We start from the raw sequence: 19,666 nt of genomic DNA, 5'->3' as shown, positions 1-19,666 counted from the left end.
CGCCTCCCGGGATGTTAAATATCGCGAGATTCTGTGCAGCCTCCGTCCACGTCCCCAGCTTCCGGAAGTTTGGGCCAAACATCCGGGTTTCTCCTTTTTGCGTTCCGGCTGAACCCGCCGCTCTTTTTCGCCCCTAGACATCCCCCTCCCTCAGGCCCACGTCTCTCCCACTCCTCCTCCGCGCGCGGGACTAGCGCGGGCTTCAGCGACGGGAGCCCTCGAGGGACATGGCAACTACGGCGGCGCCGGCTGGCGGCGCCCGAAGCGGGGCCGGCCCGGAATGGGGAGGGTTCGAAGAAAACATCCAGGTAATCGCCCCAAGGCTCCGGCTGCCAGCAGCCACAGGGCTGGCAGCCGTCCTGAAGCGTCGCGGGGACTCTCCCTGGGAGCTTGGAAGTCTGCTCCATTTGCAACACTTGTCCTCTCCTTTGGCTCTTGGTGTACACGGAAGGTAGTGGGACTGGTGCTGACCTGAAAGGTCCAGACGGGTGCTCCAGCCAGAGGGCCTCGTGCCTCTGGGCCTGCCTGCTCTTGCTTTCGAGACAAGTTTGTTGGTCGATCGGGGCCAGGCATGGCGAGGGAGTGGGCGGTATTCCCCGGCGCTGGCTAAAACCATGCTGTGTGCACAGCCTTGTTTGGGGATTGGAAAAGACAAAACGGGCACTTTTGCAGCCCTCTGAGGATTTGATAGGGAAGGTAGAAGAAAGACATACATGCAAGACAGGGGGTAGGTTTCCCAGGCTAGAACAGAGAGCCAGACAACCAAGGATTCTGAGAGCAGATGAGGGGAAGAGAGTGGTAGGATCTATGGTGATTCCAAGCCATATCCCCAGCAGTGGAAGAGCAAAGTCCCAAATCCTGGGAGGAACGGAGGAGGACCCGTGGATGGAACAGAAAGGGCCTGCACTCTAGAAGCCATTATCTTCACAGGGTGGGGGCTCAGCTGTGATTGACATGGAGAACATGGATGATACCTCAGGCTCCAGCTTTGAGGATATGGGTGAACTGCATCAGCGCCTGCGTGAAGAAGAAGTAGATGCTGATGCAGCTGCTGCTGAAGAAGAGGATGGGGAGTTCCTGGGCCTGAAGGGCTTTAAGGGACAGCTGAGCCGGCAAGTGGCAGATCAGGTAAGCAGGATTCGATCCCTAGCAAGTGGAAAAGTATACTTAGGAGGGCCCCCAAGTGCTGGAGTTGATGTTAAAGTTCACCCCCATGTCGCCTAACCCATTAGAACTGTGTAGAAGGCCAATAGAAAGTGAGCGACAGGGACTATGGCCAAGAATCACTCACAGTACCTACCCACTCCACTCCGTCTTCCTTACTGCAGATGTGGCAGGCAGGGAAGAGACAAGCCTCCAGGGCCTTCAGCTTGTATGCCAACATCGACATCCTGAGACCCTATTTCGATGTGGAGCCAGCCCAGGTGCGAAGCAGGTGAGGCTCCTTCTCGTATCTAGTCCTTCATCCAAACTACAACCAGATACCCAGCCCTCATCACTGCACCTGTACTCCAGCTACACCATACCTCTTACCAGTCACAGAACAGGACATAGTGATAACACAGTGCCTTCCTCCTCTTCTTCATCCAGCAAACTATTCTTCTCTCAACAGCCAGCTCAAATGTTGCCTCCTCTTCCCTATTCCTCAACCCCATCCCCACTTTGTCCTCTGCTGGTGATCCTAGAGAACTCTGTGCTTTCCTTTAACAGATAAGACCTCAGCAGTGCTATGCTTTTTTATTCCTGGGGCTGGCTCCCCAGAGACCGCCTCAAAAACAAGCTCTGTTTTATTTTTATTTTTTTTTTATTCCCAGCCCCGGAACAGTCTCTGAGCGAGAATATCGGTACAGAGTTGTTGAATGACTTTTCAAGAAGTGGATCTAATTTTGGCTTGGTTCTTTGTCCTTTAACTTAAGCAGTGCCCATCAGACACCCAGTACCACTTAGCAGCTATCATTGAGCATTTGCTCTGTGCTGGGCACTGTAATGGTTTTGTCTCACTGAAGACAGAGGGTGAAGATAAGATGGGAGCCTTGCCCTCAAGTGCAATTACAATACACCACTCATTCGCTATGTTGGGACACACAGGAAGGACACCTGACCCAGAGGAGGCTAGAGGGTGGAACAGGGCAGGTTTCCCAAAAGAAATAGGATCCAACCAAAATTCAAGGTATTATTAGGAACTGGCCACTTAATTCTTGAAAGTAGGGAGAAGTGAGTTTTCATCCCACATCAAAGATGTTTTTCAAGAAAATGCTCAGCGGTGCTCTGAGGAATGGTAAGCAGAAAGAGGCAGGAGACATACTGCCTTCAGTAAAACTTTCCTTTTAAACTTTCCAGGGCTTCACCATCACAGCCCTGAATTCTGGGCATTCTCTGCTGAGGTTGGCCTTTTAAAGGGGAGCAGGTCAAATAGGTAAATTGTCAAGCCCTCTGTCAAGGCCCAGGTGCACTCTCCGAGGTCTCCATATTGCTGCTGTGTGTGCACTCTCCGAGGTCTCCATATTGCTGCTGTGTGTCAGCAGGGTATCAGAAGCCTGTCCTTCCTGGACGCATTTTTAGCGACAAGGAAATTGTTTTCTCATTCCTTGTCTGTCTTTACTCTCTTCTCCTTTACCATCTAGCATGTTCTCTGGAGTTAGAGATGAATAAGATTCAGACCCTCCAGAACCTCATAGCCTAGTGCTGCCTTGGCTCTCATCTCTCCTCTCCTCTCCCAGGCTCCTGGAGTCCATGATCCCTGTCAAGATGGTCAGCTTCCCCCAGGTGAATACCCAAGGTAGCATGTTTGGAGGAGCTGGGGGAGGCATGAGGGCAGAGGGTGGGGCCACCAGGCAAATCCCAGGAAGACACAAACAAGAGCCATTGAACCCTCCAGCCTGAGTGAGTTGCTATGTTGACAGAAAATTGCAGGTGAACTCTATGGACCTCTCATGCTGGTCTTCACGCTGGTTGCCATCCTCCTCCATGGGATGAAGACATCTGACACCATTATCGTAAGCAGGACAAAGGACTTTGGGGGGTGGCTGACCTAAGTCGAAAGCTACCCAAGGAGAGGTTGGTGGAGTGAGGTAGAAGCAGCCCGAGGAAAGCCCTGGGTGAGGCTGAGACTAGAGGCCTCCCAGGACTAAGCAGAGCCTTCACCCCACAGCGGGAGGGCACCCTGATGGGCACAGCCATTGGCACCTGCTTCGGCTACTGGCTGGGTGTCTCGTCCTTCATTTACTTCCTCGCCTACCTGTGCAACGCCCAGATCACCATGCTCCAGATGCTGGCACTGCTGGTAAGGAGTCCAGCATGGTGGTGGGCAAGGGTAGTCTTTAAAAAGAATAGCTAGGCCTCAGTCTGCCTCTGTCTTGGGGCCGCAGGGGCTGGAATGGGATGAGCTGGCCAGCAGATCATTTCTTTCTCAGGGTCCTTGTGAGAGATCAAAGGTCAGCCCAGCCTGAGCGATTTTCCTCTCCGCCGTTTTGTTTCCTAGGGCTACGGCCTCTTTGGGCACTGCATTGTCCTGTTCATCACCTATAATATCCACCTCCATGCCCTCTTCTACCTCTTCTGGTTGCTGGTGGGTGGGCTTTCAACCCTCCGCATGGTAAGCTGGGCAAAAGGCTGCCAGGGGTGGGCTGACCTCCCAGAGAGTTCGGGAACACAGGCCGGAGCTTGGGCTGGGCTAAACCCCACAAAGGGCTCTGAATGGGTGGGAAGAGCCCAAAGGTGATTCTCCTGTGGGTAGGACTGTCTTCTCCACGCTGCATCTAGGTCCTCTGAGCTGTACCCCTGTGGCCCTAGGTGGCAGTGCTGGTGTCCAGGACTGTGGGCCCCACTCAGCGGCTGCTTCTCTGTGGCACCCTGGCTGCTCTGCACATGCTCTTCCTGCTGTATCTGCATTTTGCCTACCACAAGGTGGTGGAGGGTGAGTGACAGGAGGGCCTGGGCTTCAGGGGAAGGGAACAGCCTCCCTGGGCAGGGCCCAGCCAACTCTTGCTCACCTTCTGTCCTCCTCCTTTCAGGGATCCTGGACACTTTGGAGGGCCCCAACATCCCACCCATGCAGAGGGTCCCCAGAGACATCCCCGCTGCACTCCCTGCTGCTAGGCTCTCTGCCACCGTACTCAACGCCACAGCCAAGGCTGTCGCGGTGACCCTGCAATCACACTGACCCCACCTGAGACCCTTGGCTGGCCCCCATCCCCCCATCTGCGGAGCAGAGGAAGATTAAAGAACAGTACTGATGACGTGTGTCTCTTTGATGGGGTCTGCAGCTGCCTCAGAGCTGTAGCCACTTAAGCCAACTCCTTGACGCCTGTGGGCCTTCTGAAGGGCACAAGGCCAGGAAGGCCTGGCCGGGACTGCAGGGCTCTGCAGCCAGTGCAGAAAGTGGCTCAGCTCCTCTGAGGCCCTCACTCCACCTACTCCTTCCTTCCGCTTTATCTCTCCCCTTGTCTTGCTAAATATAGACTTGGTAATTAAAATACTGATTGAAGTTTGGAACTGCAGCTGCCATTCTAGTGGTACTCCCTGCCACCCTACCTCCTGCACACTTTCCTGTTCTCTCACTGGTGATAATGTCACATGTTCTCTTCTTGATACCCTCATCCAGCCAGGATGAAGGTGGGACAGCCCAGACTACCACTGAAAGCAGTGACTGAATATGGAACCTGCCCCTGAAGGCAGGGGACACCCTCGGAGCAGCAGGGAGGCCTCAAGCACAGGAACCATAAGTCTGATGGAGGAGAGCACCCAGCTTGAGCGGGCTCGTCCTCACTCTTGGGACACCAATGAAACAATGACAAATGACAACCGCTTAAAAACTTCCAGATTCAACCCTGTGTCATTACAAGGCCCTTGCGCCCCTGGGGTGTTGCATTAGGGATAACTTTCCTGACAGAGGACACCTTTGAAGTTAAACCTGACTGTGTCCTGGTAATACTGGGGCCAGAGGAACAAAGCCATCACTAGGAGTTTTCTCTGTCCTCCTTGAAGAGTGCTGTTCACTCTTCAAAACCGCCACCACCGCGAGCATAGCACCATCCATCCCTGTGTGCATCTAACCTGTTCCACTTAAGGAGTTTAAGTCAGGTGGTTGATGAAATAGAATTTTTGTCCTCCCTTCACTAGGCTTACATTCTTTTTTTTTAATGGTTACCCTAGTAAATGTGGGTGGGCATCTCTTCCTCCTAGCAACGGGCCTAAGGAAGACGTGCCCTCCATTTGTCCTGTGTGACCCGATATTATGTGAGGACCCCACACCATCACCAGTGGACAAAGTGCAAACAGCACTACCCACACCACGCGGCGGACCCTTCCCGAAAGTTCCAGCCCACCTAACCCAGCTGCCAGCCACCAAGGCAGGTGGCTGAACCTAGCACCCCCTTTAAAATTGGGCTACGCAGTGCCTCGGGACATCCGCCGCCTGCACCCTGCACCTCCGTGCAGCTCACCTGTCGGAGGAACCCGCAGCCCCGACCCCCGCCGCCCCGGGCCCGGGGGCCTCCGCTGCGGGGCCGCCATCTTGGCGAGGGGCGCGCGGGGGAGTCCTCCCGGGCTGGGTGTCCCCGCCCCACTCCCGCCTGTCGTCTCGGGGGCGGGCCCTCCAAGCAGGGCGGCCGGGCGTGCACGAGGGTCTGGCCCCGAGGCGGAGGGGCAGAAGCAGCTGGGGACAGGCTCGCAGGCCATCGCCACGTGACGCGCCTCCACCCTCCCCGCCACGCCCCTGCTCGTCCCGGCCTCAGCCCACGCCCAGCCCCGGCGCTCCCAGACCCGGGGGGCGCGGAGCCCGGCCGCGTGGCCTAGGCCGGGCAGGGGGCGGGGCGAGCGGCGGTGACGCGGCCGTTGCCATGGGAACCCGCCGCCCGCTCAGGCGCAGGAGCCCCAGCTGGAGCCGGAGCCGGAGCCGGAGCTGCCGCCCGCCCGCCCGCCCGCCTCGGGCTCTCCCTGCGGGGCTGTAGGGGAGCCGGGCTGGAGGAAGGGAGGGCGCAGATGCGGCCCTCGAGCCAAGACCCGTCCCGCACGTCCTGAGCCGAGGCCACGCAGCCGCCGCCGCGACCGCGAGAAACGAGGACAAGCACGAAGCAGCGCCCGCCCGGCCCCCGGCCCCCGGCCCCCGGCCCCCGGCCCCCGGCCCGCGCGCCTCGGCCCGTCGCCCAGACACGGACGGCACGGTCCGCCCCGGCCCCCGCGCCTCGCGGTCTCAGCCCGGCCCCCGACCTCCGCGCCTCCGCAACGCCCGCCGCCTGCGGCCCGGCCCCCGCCGCTCCCCGCCTTCGCCGCCTTCGCCGCCGCCGCCGCCGCCGCCGCCTTCGCCGCCGCCGCCGCCTTCGCCGCCGCCGCCCGCGCCTCTGCCCCCGCCTCTGCCCCCGCCTCTGCCCCCGCTCCGCCCGCGCCCCCAGCCCAGGCCCCGGCCCCGGCCCCGGCCCCGCCCCCGGCCCCGCCAACCTCGGCCGCGGCCCGCGCCCCGGCCCCGGAGGCCCGGCCGTGGGTACCATGCTGCCCAGCTCCATCCAGATTTCGGGGGAGCCGCTGTCAGGCGCCGAGGTGCGGGACATCTGCCGCGGCCTGCGCGACAACGCCGTGCGCCTGCTCTCGCTGCGCGGCTGCCGCCTCTGCGACCGCGACTTCGGCCGCATCTGCCGGGCGCTGGCCGGGGCCACGTCCCTGGCGCAGCTCAACCTTAACCTGGGCGTCGTGTCCAGTCCCAGCCGCATCAAGCAGCTGGCGGAGGCGCTGCGGACCAACCGCTCCATCCAGTCCCTCTTGTGAGTGCGCGCCTTCGCAAGGGGGCCCCGGGACTTGGAGGGCCCTCTTCACACGCCCCCTGCCACTGCCTGCTCCTGCACAGCCTTCCTGTAGCCGTCTCTGCACCAGCCTGCCTTCCCCCTCCTGGCCACTGCCTCATCCCTCTCCCCGAGCCCGTCCACGACACCCTCCGAGCGCATCCCTCACCTCCCGACTTTACACCTGCAGCCCCACCCCAAATGAGATGGGATGCCCACCCCCCTCCTGGCAGGGCACGTGTCCCTCGCCACCTAACCGCTGGCACTGACTACTTGGGGACCGGCCCTCGGGCCTCAAGAAGGAACTCTCCTGGGGCCTAGACCCCTGCCCCTACATTCTGCCCGCTGAAGAGTCTCAGTCCACCTCCCACACACCCTTTCTCTGCTCTGTCCTGGATCCTAATCCCAGCCCCAGAAAAGAAACCAGACTCTTCTACCTGTACTCCTTTAGAATCTAGAATTTTCTTTCTTCCTTCCCAAGGCTTCTCCCAAGTGCTGGGACAAGGGCCCTGCTCACCCTAGTGCTCACATAAGGGAAGGGGCTCCATCCCCTACAGATAACGCTGGTGACCGCAGTAACCTCTGCTCTCTGGTCTCGCCCGCCAGCCTGCATGGGAGCCCCCTAACAGATGCGGGGCTGGCCTTGCTGAACCCAGCCCTGGCCCTCCACCCTGCCCTTGTGGCTCTGGACCTGGGGGACTGCATGCTGGGTGATGAAGCCATCAACCTCATCTGTGGCCTCCTGCCCCCAGATGGAGCCAAGTCAGGTGAGCAAGGGGGCCCCGCTGAGGGTACGGGCTAGTGGTCTTGATGAAAAAGCTAGGTGCGGAGGGCAGGGGCCTGTGTACCCAGAGCTGAGGGCTCTGACTGGGGATGAGAATGTTTTTCAATCCTCTCAGGAAGGAGAAGGATTGGGGGCTAAGCAGAATGGAGACTCACACATCCAGGCTGTGGTGGGCAGGAAAGGCAGGGGTCTCTAATGGTCCCTAAGCTCTATCTATGGTGGGACAGGGTGTCTCTCAGCTACCAGGGACTCCCCAGCGATCCAGGGCAGGGGAGGGGCTTGAAGAGGGCTCCACCTCCATCCTGGCTTCTCGCTTCGATGCTGCCCAGGCTTGAAGGAGCTAACGCTGAGTGCCAACCCTGGCATCACCCCCAAGGGCTGGAGCCGCCTCGCGATTGCCGTGGCCCACAGCTCCCAGGTCCGCGTCCTCAATCTGGACTACAACCCTTTGGGTGAGGCTCAAGGAAGCCCCCTGTGAGTCTCACCGTCCCAGCCCCATCCAAGAACTTGGGACCATTGTTCGCCATGGTAACCTCCCCCCCCTCACCGGGGGAGGGAAAAAGGAGGGGGAACCTGGGAGGCAGTAGAGAAGCCACTTGTTTGGAGGACCAAATGACCAAAAGGTACATCAAAGTACCCGTCACCCCTCTGGGCCTGGTTTGCTTCACCCGTTCACTCACCATTCACCGTGGCCCCTTTGAACACCTGCCAGGTATCAGCATGTGCTGGCTTGCGGGTGGGGTTCGAGGTTGTTAGGGCACAGGGGAGGCTGTGGGGAGGGTCAGCGGGCCTGCTCATGACTGCGGGTGACCGTGTGCATGGGTGCCGCCTCCCCAGGTGACCACGTGGCAGGGATGCTGGCTGTAGCTGTGGCCTCCAGCCGCACCCTAGAGGTCCTAGACTTGGAGGGCACGGGGCTTACCAACCAGTCAGCTCAGGTGAGAAGCCTTCACATTTGTGGACGGGCTAGAGGTGGGGGTGCAGGTGAGCCGGTGTGCCTGTGGACATACCAGGGGGGTGGGGGGCGCAGGTTGGGATCTGGGGAGTTGCCCTAACGGTTCATCCTCTTCCGCCTCAGACCCTGCTGGACATGGTAGAAAACTACCCCACGGCTTTGCGGAGCCTGGTGTTGGCTGAGAACAGCATTAGCCCAGAGCTGCAACAGCAGATCTGTGACCTCCTGTCGGAGGGAGAGGAGGAGGAAGAGGTGGCGGGAGGGGCTGGTGACACCCAGGAACGAGAGAGGGGGCGGGAGCCTGCTGCCCACCAGAGGAGCAGCGGCTCTTGGATGTGCCCCAGTGGTAAGAGCCCCGGGGCTGATCGGAACCGGGTCCCCAAGAGGCATGGGACCAGGGATGGTGGGTGTGGACACCTAGGCCCCCTCTCACCTCTGTGTCCCTGCCTCTCTGCCCCTCCACAGATCCCAGCTCTCAGATGGTGCTCATGACTTCAGGACTAGGTGACAGTCTGTTGGCTGAGACCGAGATGTGACCCTCCACTTGGGCTCCTACACATCATTACATTTTGTCTATGTCCCCAGCACTTTGCCCGGATATCAGGGTCAGGCCCTGGGGCCTGGGATGGGAATGCGGGGGGGGGGGGGGTGTGCCTGGGGCTCTGGTAGCTCCAGGCAGTGATGGGAAGCTCTGGAAGCTAAGCAACAGCCTTGGGGGCACTTGAACCCAAGGCAAAGCCTCTGGACTTGTTAGCAGCTCTGGCTGCAACCCGCTGGCTCGGAAGAGATTTTATGACCTCTACAACCTGGCGTGTGGCTGTGCTCACTGGGGGCTGGCAGCAGGGTAGGAATCGGAACTGTTAGACACTAGGGGGCAGTGCCACCTCACAGCCCAAGCTCCAGGCAGCTTCCACTGGCCCCAAAGGTCTTGAATAGGTCTAGCTCAGGGCTCCAAATTGTAGGACCTGGGATTCTGGGGTGATGACCCCCTACACAGGCCCCCAGAAGGATCATAGATAGCTAAGGTAAAGAGCCCAGCTCCGGAGCTGGGCTGGATCCTACCTCAAGGAGGCTCAGGGGACCCTGCTGAGGTTACTTAAGGTGCACTTCTCCCACTGCCTGATGCTCTGTGGCCACAGACACCCCAGGAAGAGCGGGGCAGGGGACACTCACTAGCGAAGACCAGAACTCGGCTAGGACTGGGAATGCTCAAGAATGGGGAGAAGACTGCACAAGGAAAATCATTAAGAGACAAATTAGGCCATGTCAGTAAAATAGTTTTAATTTTAAAATAGTCATCGATGTGAAAACGTCCCAAAGCTGGGAGTAACAGTCTAGAGCCAAGGTTGGGAGGGGGCCAGGCCTCACCCAGAGCCCAGCTTGAGGCCCTTGAGGCCCTCCCTCTCCTCCCTTCCAGAGGGAGGATGGACACAGCGGAGGCGAGCCCTGAGTGAGTCCTCTCCCTCATCCCCCAAGGGCCCCTTGAAGGCAACAGCTCGTACAGAGGACTTGAGGGGAGGAAAGCAGGCAGAAAATAGAAATTAGAGGTTAATAATCCCAACGACATCTCCCTCCCACCCCTGGAAAAACAAAGAAACAAGAAAACAGTCTGTGGGTATGAAAGGGGGATGGAGGATAAACACTGATGTAACAGACCCCTCAGGGTCCCAACAGCCCAATTTGGGCTGACGAAGGGTCTTGAGCCCCAGCTGCATGTTACCTTTGGGGAGTAAATATTCCAAGAAGAAAAAGGGGAAAGCCATGAGGCAAGCTGGTACCAGTCAGTGGACGCAGTTAAAGGCCCGGGGTAGCCGCCACCTGACCCTCCCTGCAGAGGGGCAGACAGCAGTGCAGGCCTGAGGGGGGAGTGCTGGGGTGGGGCCTCCAGGGGGCCCCATGCAGCAGTGGCAGGAAGGCAACAGGGGCCCTAGTTGAGCAGGTTGCCCTGCTCCTGGGCCTGGGTCAGGCTGTCCTTGCGGTGCAGGTGGTGCACCCCCATCCTCTTGGGGCTGCGCTGGGGGCGGCTGGAGCTGGGGAGTGCCCAGGCCCTGCCCGAAGCCTGAGAAGGGACTGAGCCCTCCTCGGCGCCACTGTCACTGGGCAGCAGACTCTGGCATTCTTCCTCAGGGCTGATGGGCAGGTTCAGCTCTTCTTCCTCCCTGGGAAGGCCAGAGTCCGCTTCCATTGGCAGCAAAAGCCCACTCTCACCAGGTGGGGAAGGTGCCAAAACCTCCTCGTCTCTGTCAGTGGGGCTAAGAGCAAAGTGGCGCTGCAGGTCAGGGAGTGCGTCCCGTCCAAAGGCTGTGCGCTGGGCCACGGCAGCTGGAGGTGGAGTGCGGTCCACAAATGCCCGCTGCCAGCTAGCTAGCAGGTCCTCCTCAGAGCTGGCAGGGGCGTGGAGTGCTGGGGGGAGGGGGCTGGGTTCACGGTGGGGCGAGGCCTGGGCTGAGGCAGGGCTGCTGGGCACTGGGCTGGGGCGGGCCCGCTCACTTCCCTCCTCCACCAGGCTCAAGGAAATAGCCTGGCGGGTAGCGTACGTGCAGTTGGGCAGGGGGCTGTTGCGGGGGATTCGCACCTTATCCTCAGAGAACTCTATTACCTTGCGGCCAGGATATAGCGGGTGTGGTGGAGATGGGGTGGGGTAGGGGCTCAGCTTCTCAAAGGCTGGCAGGGCTAACTCCTCCTCTGGGGAAGCCCCAGAAGTGCCCAGAGAGCGGCATTCTCCATTGGGTTGTGGGGTGGGGCTGCCCAGGGCTGGGGGACCAGCTGAGTCACCAGAGCCACCCCCACTCATGTCCACGTGCACAAAGACATCCTCGGCCAAGGGGCGCCCGGCACTGCCCGACTGGGCTGAATTGAGCAGGAGAGACTCTGGCTTCTCTAACACACGGGCAATGACCGACGTGGGTACCACAGCCCCCGGTGCCAGGCTAGCAGCGGGGCCTAGGCTGGCGGCTTCTTGACCACTGTGCAGATGTTTCCGAACCATGTCCTGTAGCTCACAGGGTAGCTGGGGTAAAAGTGGGAGAAGGGAAGAGGGATATGAGTACTCCCGACCTCAGAAATAATGGCTACCACACACAAGCAGCAACGTGTGCCCAGCACTGCGCGTTGGTCTCACTCCATGCCAGGGGATAGCCTCGTTTCACGAACTGAGGCTCAGCAGGGGTGAAACAACTTGGAAGATTCTGAGGAACACAGCCAGCATTTGCTCCCAGAGCACTAAGGCCCAGGCCCTCTCAAACTCCCATCTCCACCCCCATCTCAGCAGTGGCTTCTGCCCAAACCAAACAGAAATGTGAGGATCCGTACTGGCCAGCAGCTTCGGGAGGCCCTCTCTGCTCCTACAGACCCCACTAGCTTTGGGCCTGAGGCTAGAGTTTGCCTGCCGAGGTGAGGAGGCCGTCAGGTGGGCCTAATCCCCTCTCCATATTCTTAGGGCCGACTGCCACCCCCACCTTCCTGCATGGGATCCCAAAATTGAGTGCCTCTCTCCCTTCCTGTTCCAGAAATACCAGCCCTGGTGACAGTGGCAGAGTTGACGGACTTGAGAGGAGACATGCATGCAAGAGAAAGGCAAAGCAGAAAGGGGGAGTTAAGGCAGGAGGACAGAGTGAGGTATAAAAACCCGAGTTAGAGGTGTCCTAAGGAGGCAGGGCTAGCATCGCAGGGAGGGTGTTCTGCTCACATCAGCGAACTTGTGGTTGCGGAAGTGGGACTTGTTGCACTTGAGGAGCTGCACAGCCAGGTTGCAGTCCAGCCGGTACCGCTCCTGCACACAGAGGCGAGGGTCACCAGTCACCCCCTCACTCACCCTGGCAGCAGGGCCAGGCCAGGGCACAGCCAGCAGCAGGCACGGGCCCCCCCATGGCACACGTACATTGAGCTCCTCCAGCTTGTTGATGGTGTTCTTGGCGTCTAGCAGCTTATTGGTCAGCTCCACGATCTCCCAGTCCAGTGTCTTCCTATCCATCTCGGCCTTCTTAATCTGAGGCACAAAACTTGTGTGAACCTCACCCACACCCCAGCCGACCTTCCTCCCCTCCATTTCCTCCCAGCCCAGAGACACAGGAAGCCACGGGTGCTGGGGCAGCCTAGGCAGACAGAATAGACAGACAATGGACAGACAGAAGGAGGCCAGCCACCTCTCCTGTTTTCTGGGCTGGCGGTGGGGTAGGGGCTTTTCTGAACATGACCTGCCACCAGCTAAGACAGAGGCGGTACGAGAGCTGCCCACCCAGAGGCTCTACATAGCAGGCCAGGCAGCTGGACCTGAGGAGGAGTAAGTGTGCAAACCCAGGGGCTGAGGGCTTTGAGTGGAGTACTTTCCAGGCTCAAGCTAGAAGAGGGAGGAGGGGTGAGGCCAAGTGGTAGCTGAGGGAACCTGTGAGATCATCTAGTGGAACCAGAAAGGAGCAACAGGCTCATGGCTCTTCAGTTGAGGGACTGGGGCTCCCCTCCCCCTACTCGGCTTGGGCTTGTTGCCACCGCAGCTGAGAAGCTGTGAGTATTCAGCAGTGACATCAACCTGTACCTCTGCCTGAGCCGAGGGCAGGCTCTGCAACTGTGCCCTGGGAGGGAGGCACGTACCTAACGTGCCGTGCCTCATGTAAGGAAGAGGACAGCAGTGGGCAGAGGGAAAGGGCTGGGGCCCCAGCAGCCCCAGATCCCAGCTGAGGAGGAGGCCAGGGTAAGGGAGAAAACACAAACTCAGACGCAACTGCAAAGATCCAGCTGTGGCTAAGAGAGGCCTGACAGGAGAGGGCGGCAACGGCGGCAGCAGCGTGAGGGGAAGACAGGAGAGAAGAGAAACAGTGTGAGCACTAAGACAGTCCTGACTGTGTGGCACACTGCGGTCCCCTGCCCCCTCCCCAAGCCCCAGGGGTGCGGTGGCACTCCCCGGGCAAGCCCCCACCCCCTGCTACACTGGGAGCACAGTGCCAGCCCAACCGCCCCCCACCCCTGACAGATTACCAGAGTGTGCAGCTTGTCCTCCAGCTCCTGGTTGGTCCTCTGAGAGGCCGTGTAACTATTCTGAAGCCTGGGGAGGAACACCCAGCAGATCCCTGGGTCATGATCTGCTCGCCTGCCCCTCCTCAGCCCTATCTCAGCCCTCCCCAACCTTCCCCAACCCAGGTGCCACCTGGAGTGGGGTGCGGGGGGGGGGGGGTGCAGGTCATCCTCCTCCCAGAGCTTTCATTCCCCAATCAGAATCAGATGATCTCTGAGGCCCCTTCCGGCTAACCTCCTAGGAACAGGCGGATGTGTGCCTATGTAACTGGCCCCTTGTTTCCACACCTGCGGAACTTGTCCTTAAACTTGTCCAGCTCCTCGCGGCTCTGACCCAGCTCCAGCTCCAAGCAGTCCTGCCCAATCTCCAGCTCGCGCTCCAGGGCCTCAGTGCGTCTGGTGGCCGAGGCCAGGCGCCTGCGGAGCTCCTCATTCTCCTGTTGCAAAAGCCTGGGGGTGGGGGAGGATCAAGGGCAGAGGGGCATCAGAGTGAAGAGGGGCATCAGGCCAGGCTGGCCTCAGGAAGGAGGAGGGCATGACATGAGCACAAACACCTGGGGGGCAAGGGACTCCCTGAGAAGGAGCCCGAATCTGGGGCAGCAGATTCCATGAGCCTAACAGCCTAACTTGGTGGGGGTAGGGGTGGGGAAAGCAAAGGGGACAGGAGAATCCACCCCCACCCCCACCCCCCAAAAGAATGAGAAAACAACTGCTGTGGGGGGTAAGACTTCCCAGGCTGTCTCTGGTTACAGCCTAAAGCAGCCGGCCACCAGGCCCTCTAGCTCCTGTTTCCCCACTGCACAATCAGGCTGCTCCATTATTAATCTCTTGGAAATCCAGCCCAGCGCTGCCCTCCTCTCCAAAGGCCTCCTGTGGCTGACAGAAAGGGGCGCAGGGAGGCAGGCAGCACAGGAGGGCCAGAGCTGGGGAAGGGCTCTTTGACAAGGGCAGGCCTCTCAGAGCACCCACCTCCTTGGTTCCAGGTTCTCTTGGAGCCCATGGAACAAAAACTCTCTCCAGAAGGAATATCCACATCAAGCCTCCCCCCAGAGTCCCTAAATACCCCAACCCAACTTTTACTTCTACCTAATCCAATGAAAAGCCCAACTGTACCAACAGCCTTGCCTGGAGCTAAGAGGGAGTACTGAGGCAAGGTGGGGCAGGCTCTTGTCAGCAAATACTCACTTCATCCTCTCCGCATCAGTCAGGGGCTCCTGGGCATAAAAAGAACGGAAGCTTGAGGCTCAGCCCTAAACCGACCCCTGGCCCACCCTGCCTGCCCGCCCTCCAAAAAAGCCCTGGAAAGGGCCATGTCTGATGCCCAAACAATGTCATGGAAGTGGGCCCCGTAGAGATGGAGGCAATCCAGTAACGCCTGGACAAGCCTAGATTACTCTCCCATACCAACCAGAAGGTTCGAGAATCCCTTCTAACATTCACCTTTACCCACACCACTTCCAACCCTTCTCATAATTCTAGAGCAAGTTGCAAATGAGTTCTGGTACCCATGCTCCATCTCCCAGGGGTAAAGAAAGCCTCTCAGCTGTTCACTGGGCTCCTAGTGGGCCCTGTAGGCATGGCAGAGACTTCCAGAGAAGTGAAGTCATCAAGCAAGCTACAGTAGGGTTCTGAGCTCTAACAAAGCCCTCCTGGTCCCAGGAGGAAAGATGGGTCAGAATCAGGCCTTACAGAGCCTCAGAAGGAACAAGAACATGGATGAAGGAGAGCCTCTGGACTAGTCTGGACTGTGAGGAGTGACCTGTCTTAGCCTTGTCCTGCTGTGAACCTCCCACCCCATCCTGCTCAAGCCCCCACACTGGTCATGGTCCAAGAGCCACAAAGCAGGGAAATGTCAAGAGGCCCACTCCAAATGGAGCCAACTGCTTGAGAATGCCAATCACAGGCAGGAAAATGAGGTGGGTGGCCCAGACTAGGACTCTGGAACCAGTGACACCTGGATCTGCTCCCATCCTACCACACTCTGCTCATACTAACCTTGCTGAACCTTAGTGTCCTCATCTACAAAACCAAGGGAATGCCCCCCAGGGTGACACCAGCACAATACCTGGCCTTTTTATTGACTATTCAGTTCCCTGAACTGAAAATGGGCAAGTCACGGCATTCTGCCCTGAATTGGACCAAAGCAGGCCATGGTATGCCTGATGCTCAGCAGGCACAGAGGATCTCTCAATTTCTGTAAACGTGCAATGTGTGTGGCAACACAGTGGGAACACAGCAGCCAGGTCAACTACAACACTCGTTTCCTCCTGAGATGAAGCCGAATGGGGGAGGACAGCCAATTTGGAGAATCTTTTTTTTTTTTTTTTTTTTTTTGAGATTTCTATTTATTTATCTGACAGAGAGAACACAAGCGGGGAGAGTGGGAGAGGCAGAAGCAGGTGCTCCACTGAGCAGGGAGCCAGACTTGATGCTTGATCCCAGGACCCCAGGATCATGACCTGAGCCAAAGGCAGACACTTAACCAACTGAGCCACCCAAGCACCCCTGGAGAACCTTTCAGTTGCCTGAAAAAGACCTCCTAAGAACCTAACACAGTTCCTGGCAGGGAGCATGCACTTAATAAACATTAGCCCAAAATAAATAAATAAACAAACAAACAAACATTAGCCCAACAAGGCAAAGCTGGAGGAAGGGCTGGACTTCCAGGGACAGCAAAGAACAGTTGGCCTAGTAGGAAGAAGCACCACTTCCTCCACAGAATCCTGGGCTCCAGAATGAGGACCCCTCAGCCTGGTGGGCTGCCTCTTGCAGGAAGAACAATACTGCCTGGGGTCATTTCTATTGAGCCATGAAGACTCTGGGGTTCCCTGCCATAGGAATATGTGCTCACAGCTGTCCTATAAACCTACATTGGCCTGGCCAGCAGTGCTGCAGCCAGGAGATCCCAAGCATCTATGAGAATGCCAGCATCTGGCCCAGAAGTCCCCTCAGGTGAGAAGAGTCAGTCAGACACCCAGCCTCAGGGGCCTGCATCTGCCAGCCAGGGTTAAGAGTAGGGGTCTTCTGACCTCCTGCTCCAGCCGGGATCCTGGAACCTCCAGCCGCAACTCCCGATGCTCAGGTGGTGCCTTACGGTACGGTTTCTTAGCCGAGGCTGCACTGGTCATTCTGGGAGGTGAGAGCTCCTCAGCCTGCTGTGGGGACCAAGGAAGGAGGAGGTTCAGAGACATGGGCAAGAGGCCTTTGGCCTTAGGGAAAAAGGACAGTAAAAGGGACATACGTAGGAGCCACTGGGATGCACACAGGTCTGGGCCATTGCTGGCGTCATTAGACCTGGACCCTGGTGTATCAGCACTCACTGTCAGGGGAGTGTGGGAGGGGACAAGGGCCCAATGTGACCAGGTGGGTGGGAAAGGCAGGACCCATGGCCTGAGTACCAAGAAGAATGGACACAGCCTAGGAGTGGAACAAGGTATTTGAGAGCAGCCCACTGCTCGCCTTTGTGGGCTTACAAAAATGCCTCAGAGGGAAAAACTGTTCCATCTGCATCAGTTTCTTCAACTCCAAACTGGGGATGAGGAGAGCACCAATTTCATAGACCTACTGCGAAGATTACATAAGCCACTAACCTCAGTTACCTGGCACTGAGGAAATGTTCCATAAGCATGAGCTCAAGAAAAGCCCCACAATAAATAAACCAGTAAACAGAAAGTAAGGGTCTGAGGATGCTCCCTCAACCCAGGCTCCACGTGGGGAATGCCAAGCCTCCCTGGCCTCCACCACTCTCTTTTCATCAGCCCCCACCAAAAGGGGCCACCTGCCTGCCCCCTCACCTGCCAGCCTCTCTGGAAGGGAGCCAAGGCGGGGTGCAGGCCTCACAGGGACATACCATCTGACTGTCGGCAGCTCTCTCTGTTCCGCTGTCCTGGAGTTAGCCCTCGGCTCTCCGCATCCCAGAGCCCCTCCACTTCCTCTAGCCAATAGCTCCTGAAACCAGAGAAGGGAAGAAAGTGGAAACCAGGTTGTCAGCTGCGGGTCTGTCAGTGCCACAGGCCAGCCTACCCAGTCCAAGAAGTGGAAGGTCCCCCAGGGAGAGATAGGCAGAAAAGCCATGGAGCAGGGGATCTCGGGTAAGCAGTGGAGGCGGGAGAGGACAGAAAGCACTGGGCTCCTTTCTCCATGAAAGCACTGTCACAGGCCCAGAGAACACACGTGTGTCTTGTATGTGTTCATGGTCTCCACTTACCACATGCCTGATTCTGGAATAGGTCTGGTCTTGTCTTATCCCTATCCTACCCCACATCTGTCCTATTCATCACCCAGGCCTCTCAGAGTCTGGAAACTGAAAGATTTGGGGAACACAGCTTGCAGAAGAGAACACCAGAAAAAGGCCTAATAGAGACTGAGAAGATGCTGGGAGAGAATCCTAGCAATGTTTCCAGGAGCCAAAGAGGACTACTGTGTGTAATGGTTGTAAACCATCTGCAACGAGGAAGAGTAGGTCCAGGAGAGTAAAATCTGAAAAAGCAGCAGAGGAATGATTGAGCAATCTCAACAAGCTTGATTCTGTAGCCCCCATCTCCCTCACTTGCCCCCTTCCAGATACCTGCCCATGTATGAATGGCTGTTACAACAGTGGGAAGAGCTAGTGGTATCTAGTGGGTAGAGGCCGGGGACGCTGCTAAACATCCCATCACGCACAGGACAGCCCCCCCAACGATGAATTAGCAGCATACAATGTTGACTGCACCCAGGCTAAGAAAGCCTGAGTCTGGGGAGCTGAGACACTGGGCTCTAGGCTATGCTACTTCTGACACACTGTGTGGCCCAGGCTAAGTCCTGCACTGGTTACTCTTTGACACCGAGGTGGCTGGATTGAGTGACCTGCGAGATCCCCTGCAGGTTCTTGGGAGCACTGAGCTCTGCCCCCACCTGTAATAAGCTTGGCTGCAGCATGGGGGCAGCAGTCACCACAGGGACCAATGGAGGCAGTAACCTTAGGTGGCTTGGGCATAAACAATCCTGCCCCTGCTGCTGCTGCTGCCGCTGCTGCTGCCGCTGCCGCTGCCGCTGCCGCCGCCACCGGCGCCGCCGCCACCACCACCACCATCCTCCTAATAGAACTGGGGGCTGAGGGAAGCCTTGCGGGCTAAAGCATGTGTACCCGCTGTCGGGACATGCCCTAGCCACGACTCCTGTCACATTCCAACAGAGCCTGAGGCAGGAAGAATGGTGAGGGGGTAGGGAGGGTGGGGAAGCAGGAGTGGCCTCCCTCCTGTCTGGGCAGCCTGGTCTCTGGCTTGGAGTTCTGGGGGGAGCTGGGGCATGGCAGCAGGCACGAGCCGCCAACCTCCACCCCTTTGATGGTGAGGCGGACATGTCCCCACAGGGCACATGCAGCGTGCTGTGTAGAGCTGACTCCCTGCACAGGAATCCGGGCGGGCCCAAAAGGACAGCACATTCCTGGGGTGTGGGGGAGCAAACAAGTCACCCCCGCAGGTTCCCTGGGGCTACCCCTCCTGAGGCCCCCAGGGTGGGAGCTCCCATGGCCTGGGGGAGAGAAAGTCCCAGAAAGTCCCAAGCCAGCCTGGATAGCTGGATGCTGATACTCAGAGGCTGTAAGTACAGAGTATATGAGTTAGAAAAGGGGACAGCGAGAGACTCAAAGTAAGACACACAGGCAGTCAAGAACCGCTGCAAAACCCAGGGGTGCTCCCGAGTTGAGCCTGCTCCCTTCCCCAGGACAGCTGAATGGGTGGCAGGAGGGCGGGCAGAGAGCATACTGATGTGCTCAGGTATCAGGATCCTCCCTGGAAGGAGAGTGGCCTTCGCCCCATGCCCCGCAGCCCTAGCTCTACTTGTCACACATCCTGCCTCATCTTGATCTCAAGTCTCCACTCCCTGGCCTCACAGCACATACTCGCAGGGCTTTCCTGGCCAGAGAGCCTGGCCTGCTGAGGGGACAGTGTGGAAGTGGCTGGCAGGGAGACAGGGGAAGTACTACAAACACAGACGCTCCAGGATGAATGGTGCTGGCAATGGCAGGCAGTTATCTCTCCTGGCCAGAGTCTACTCTTTTCATATACATCAGAGCCACAAGGAGGGGAGCCACTCCCAACTGGGGAAGCAGAAGGTGGTGCCTACTAGGGAGAGTCTGCTAGGGAGCCTGCAATGTCAACA

The 19,666-nt window shown here is 58.3% G+C and overlaps 3 protein-coding genes across 10 annotated transcripts in view; 2 read left to right on the top strand and 1 right to left on the bottom strand.

The window, feature by feature from the left end:
• The first annotated feature begins 61 nt into the window (after positions 1 to 61).
• YIPF3 (Yip1 domain family member 3) lies at positions 62 to 4,238 on the top strand. Its single transcript, XM_055329745.1, has 9 exons — positions 62 to 308; positions 931 to 1,128; positions 1,329 to 1,435; positions 2,721 to 2,766; positions 2,904 to 2,996; positions 3,152 to 3,283; positions 3,482 to 3,595; positions 3,793 to 3,916; positions 4,014 to 4,238. Exons 1-9 carry the CDS (start codon positions 228 to 230, stop codon positions 4,160 to 4,162), a joined length of 1,044 nt encoding a protein of 347 aa, XP_055185720.1. The 5' UTR covers positions 62 to 227; the 3' UTR covers positions 4,163 to 4,238.
• Positions 4,239 to 6,421: 2,183 nt separating this feature from the next.
• On the top strand, positions 6,422 to 9,141 carry LRRC73 (leucine rich repeat containing 73). Its single transcript, XM_055330519.1, has 6 exons — positions 6,422 to 6,758; positions 7,383 to 7,543; positions 7,890 to 8,012; positions 8,398 to 8,498; positions 8,639 to 8,861; positions 8,981 to 9,141. The coding sequence occupies exons 1-6, from the start codon at positions 6,487 to 6,489 to the stop codon at positions 9,049 to 9,051; spliced, it is 951 nt and encodes a 316-aa protein (XP_055186494.1). The 5' UTR covers positions 6,422 to 6,486; the 3' UTR covers positions 9,052 to 9,141.
• A 646-nt stretch (positions 9,142 to 9,787) lies between these two features.
• TJAP1 (tight junction associated protein 1) overlaps positions 9,788 to 19,666 on the bottom strand; it is a 37,212-nt gene continuing 27,333 nt past the window's right edge. For 6 of the 8 annotated variants that reach the window (XM_055330525.1, XM_055330521.1, XM_055330520.1 and 3 more), the window contains 9 exons: positions 17,376 to 17,473; positions 16,555 to 16,680; positions 14,711 to 14,739; positions 13,814 to 13,975; positions 13,490 to 13,556; positions 13,237 to 13,266; positions 12,396 to 12,503; positions 12,204 to 12,287; positions 9,788 to 11,525 (listed from right to left, as the gene is read on the bottom strand). In XM_055330525.1, coding sequence (XP_055186500.1) covers positions 10,443 to 11,525; positions 12,204 to 12,287; positions 12,396 to 12,503; positions 13,237 to 13,266; positions 13,490 to 13,556; positions 13,814 to 13,975; positions 14,711 to 14,739; positions 16,555 to 16,680; positions 17,376 to 17,378 — 1,692 coding nt within the window. In that variant the 5' untranslated portion in view covers positions 17,379 to 17,473 and the 3' untranslated portion in view covers positions 9,788 to 10,442. Of the gene's footprint in view, positions 11,526 to 12,203; positions 12,288 to 12,395; positions 12,504 to 13,236; positions 13,267 to 13,489; positions 13,557 to 13,813; positions 13,976 to 14,710; positions 14,740 to 16,554; positions 16,681 to 17,319; positions 17,474 to 19,666 lie in introns of all 8 variants that reach the window. The other 2 variants (XM_055330527.1, XM_055330526.1) reach the window with 2 other exon arrangements.

Source organism: Nyctereutes procyonoides, unplaced genomic scaffold (assembly GCF_905146905.1).
Source record: "Nyctereutes procyonoides isolate TBG_1078 unplaced genomic scaffold, NYPRO_anot_genome, whole genome shotgun sequence".
Classification (NCBI taxonomy): Eukaryota; Metazoa; Chordata; class Mammalia; order Carnivora; family Canidae; genus Nyctereutes; species Nyctereutes procyonoides.
The sequence above is the reverse complement of the archived record's forward strand: the minus strand, read 5'-3'. Positions and strand labels throughout refer to the sequence as shown.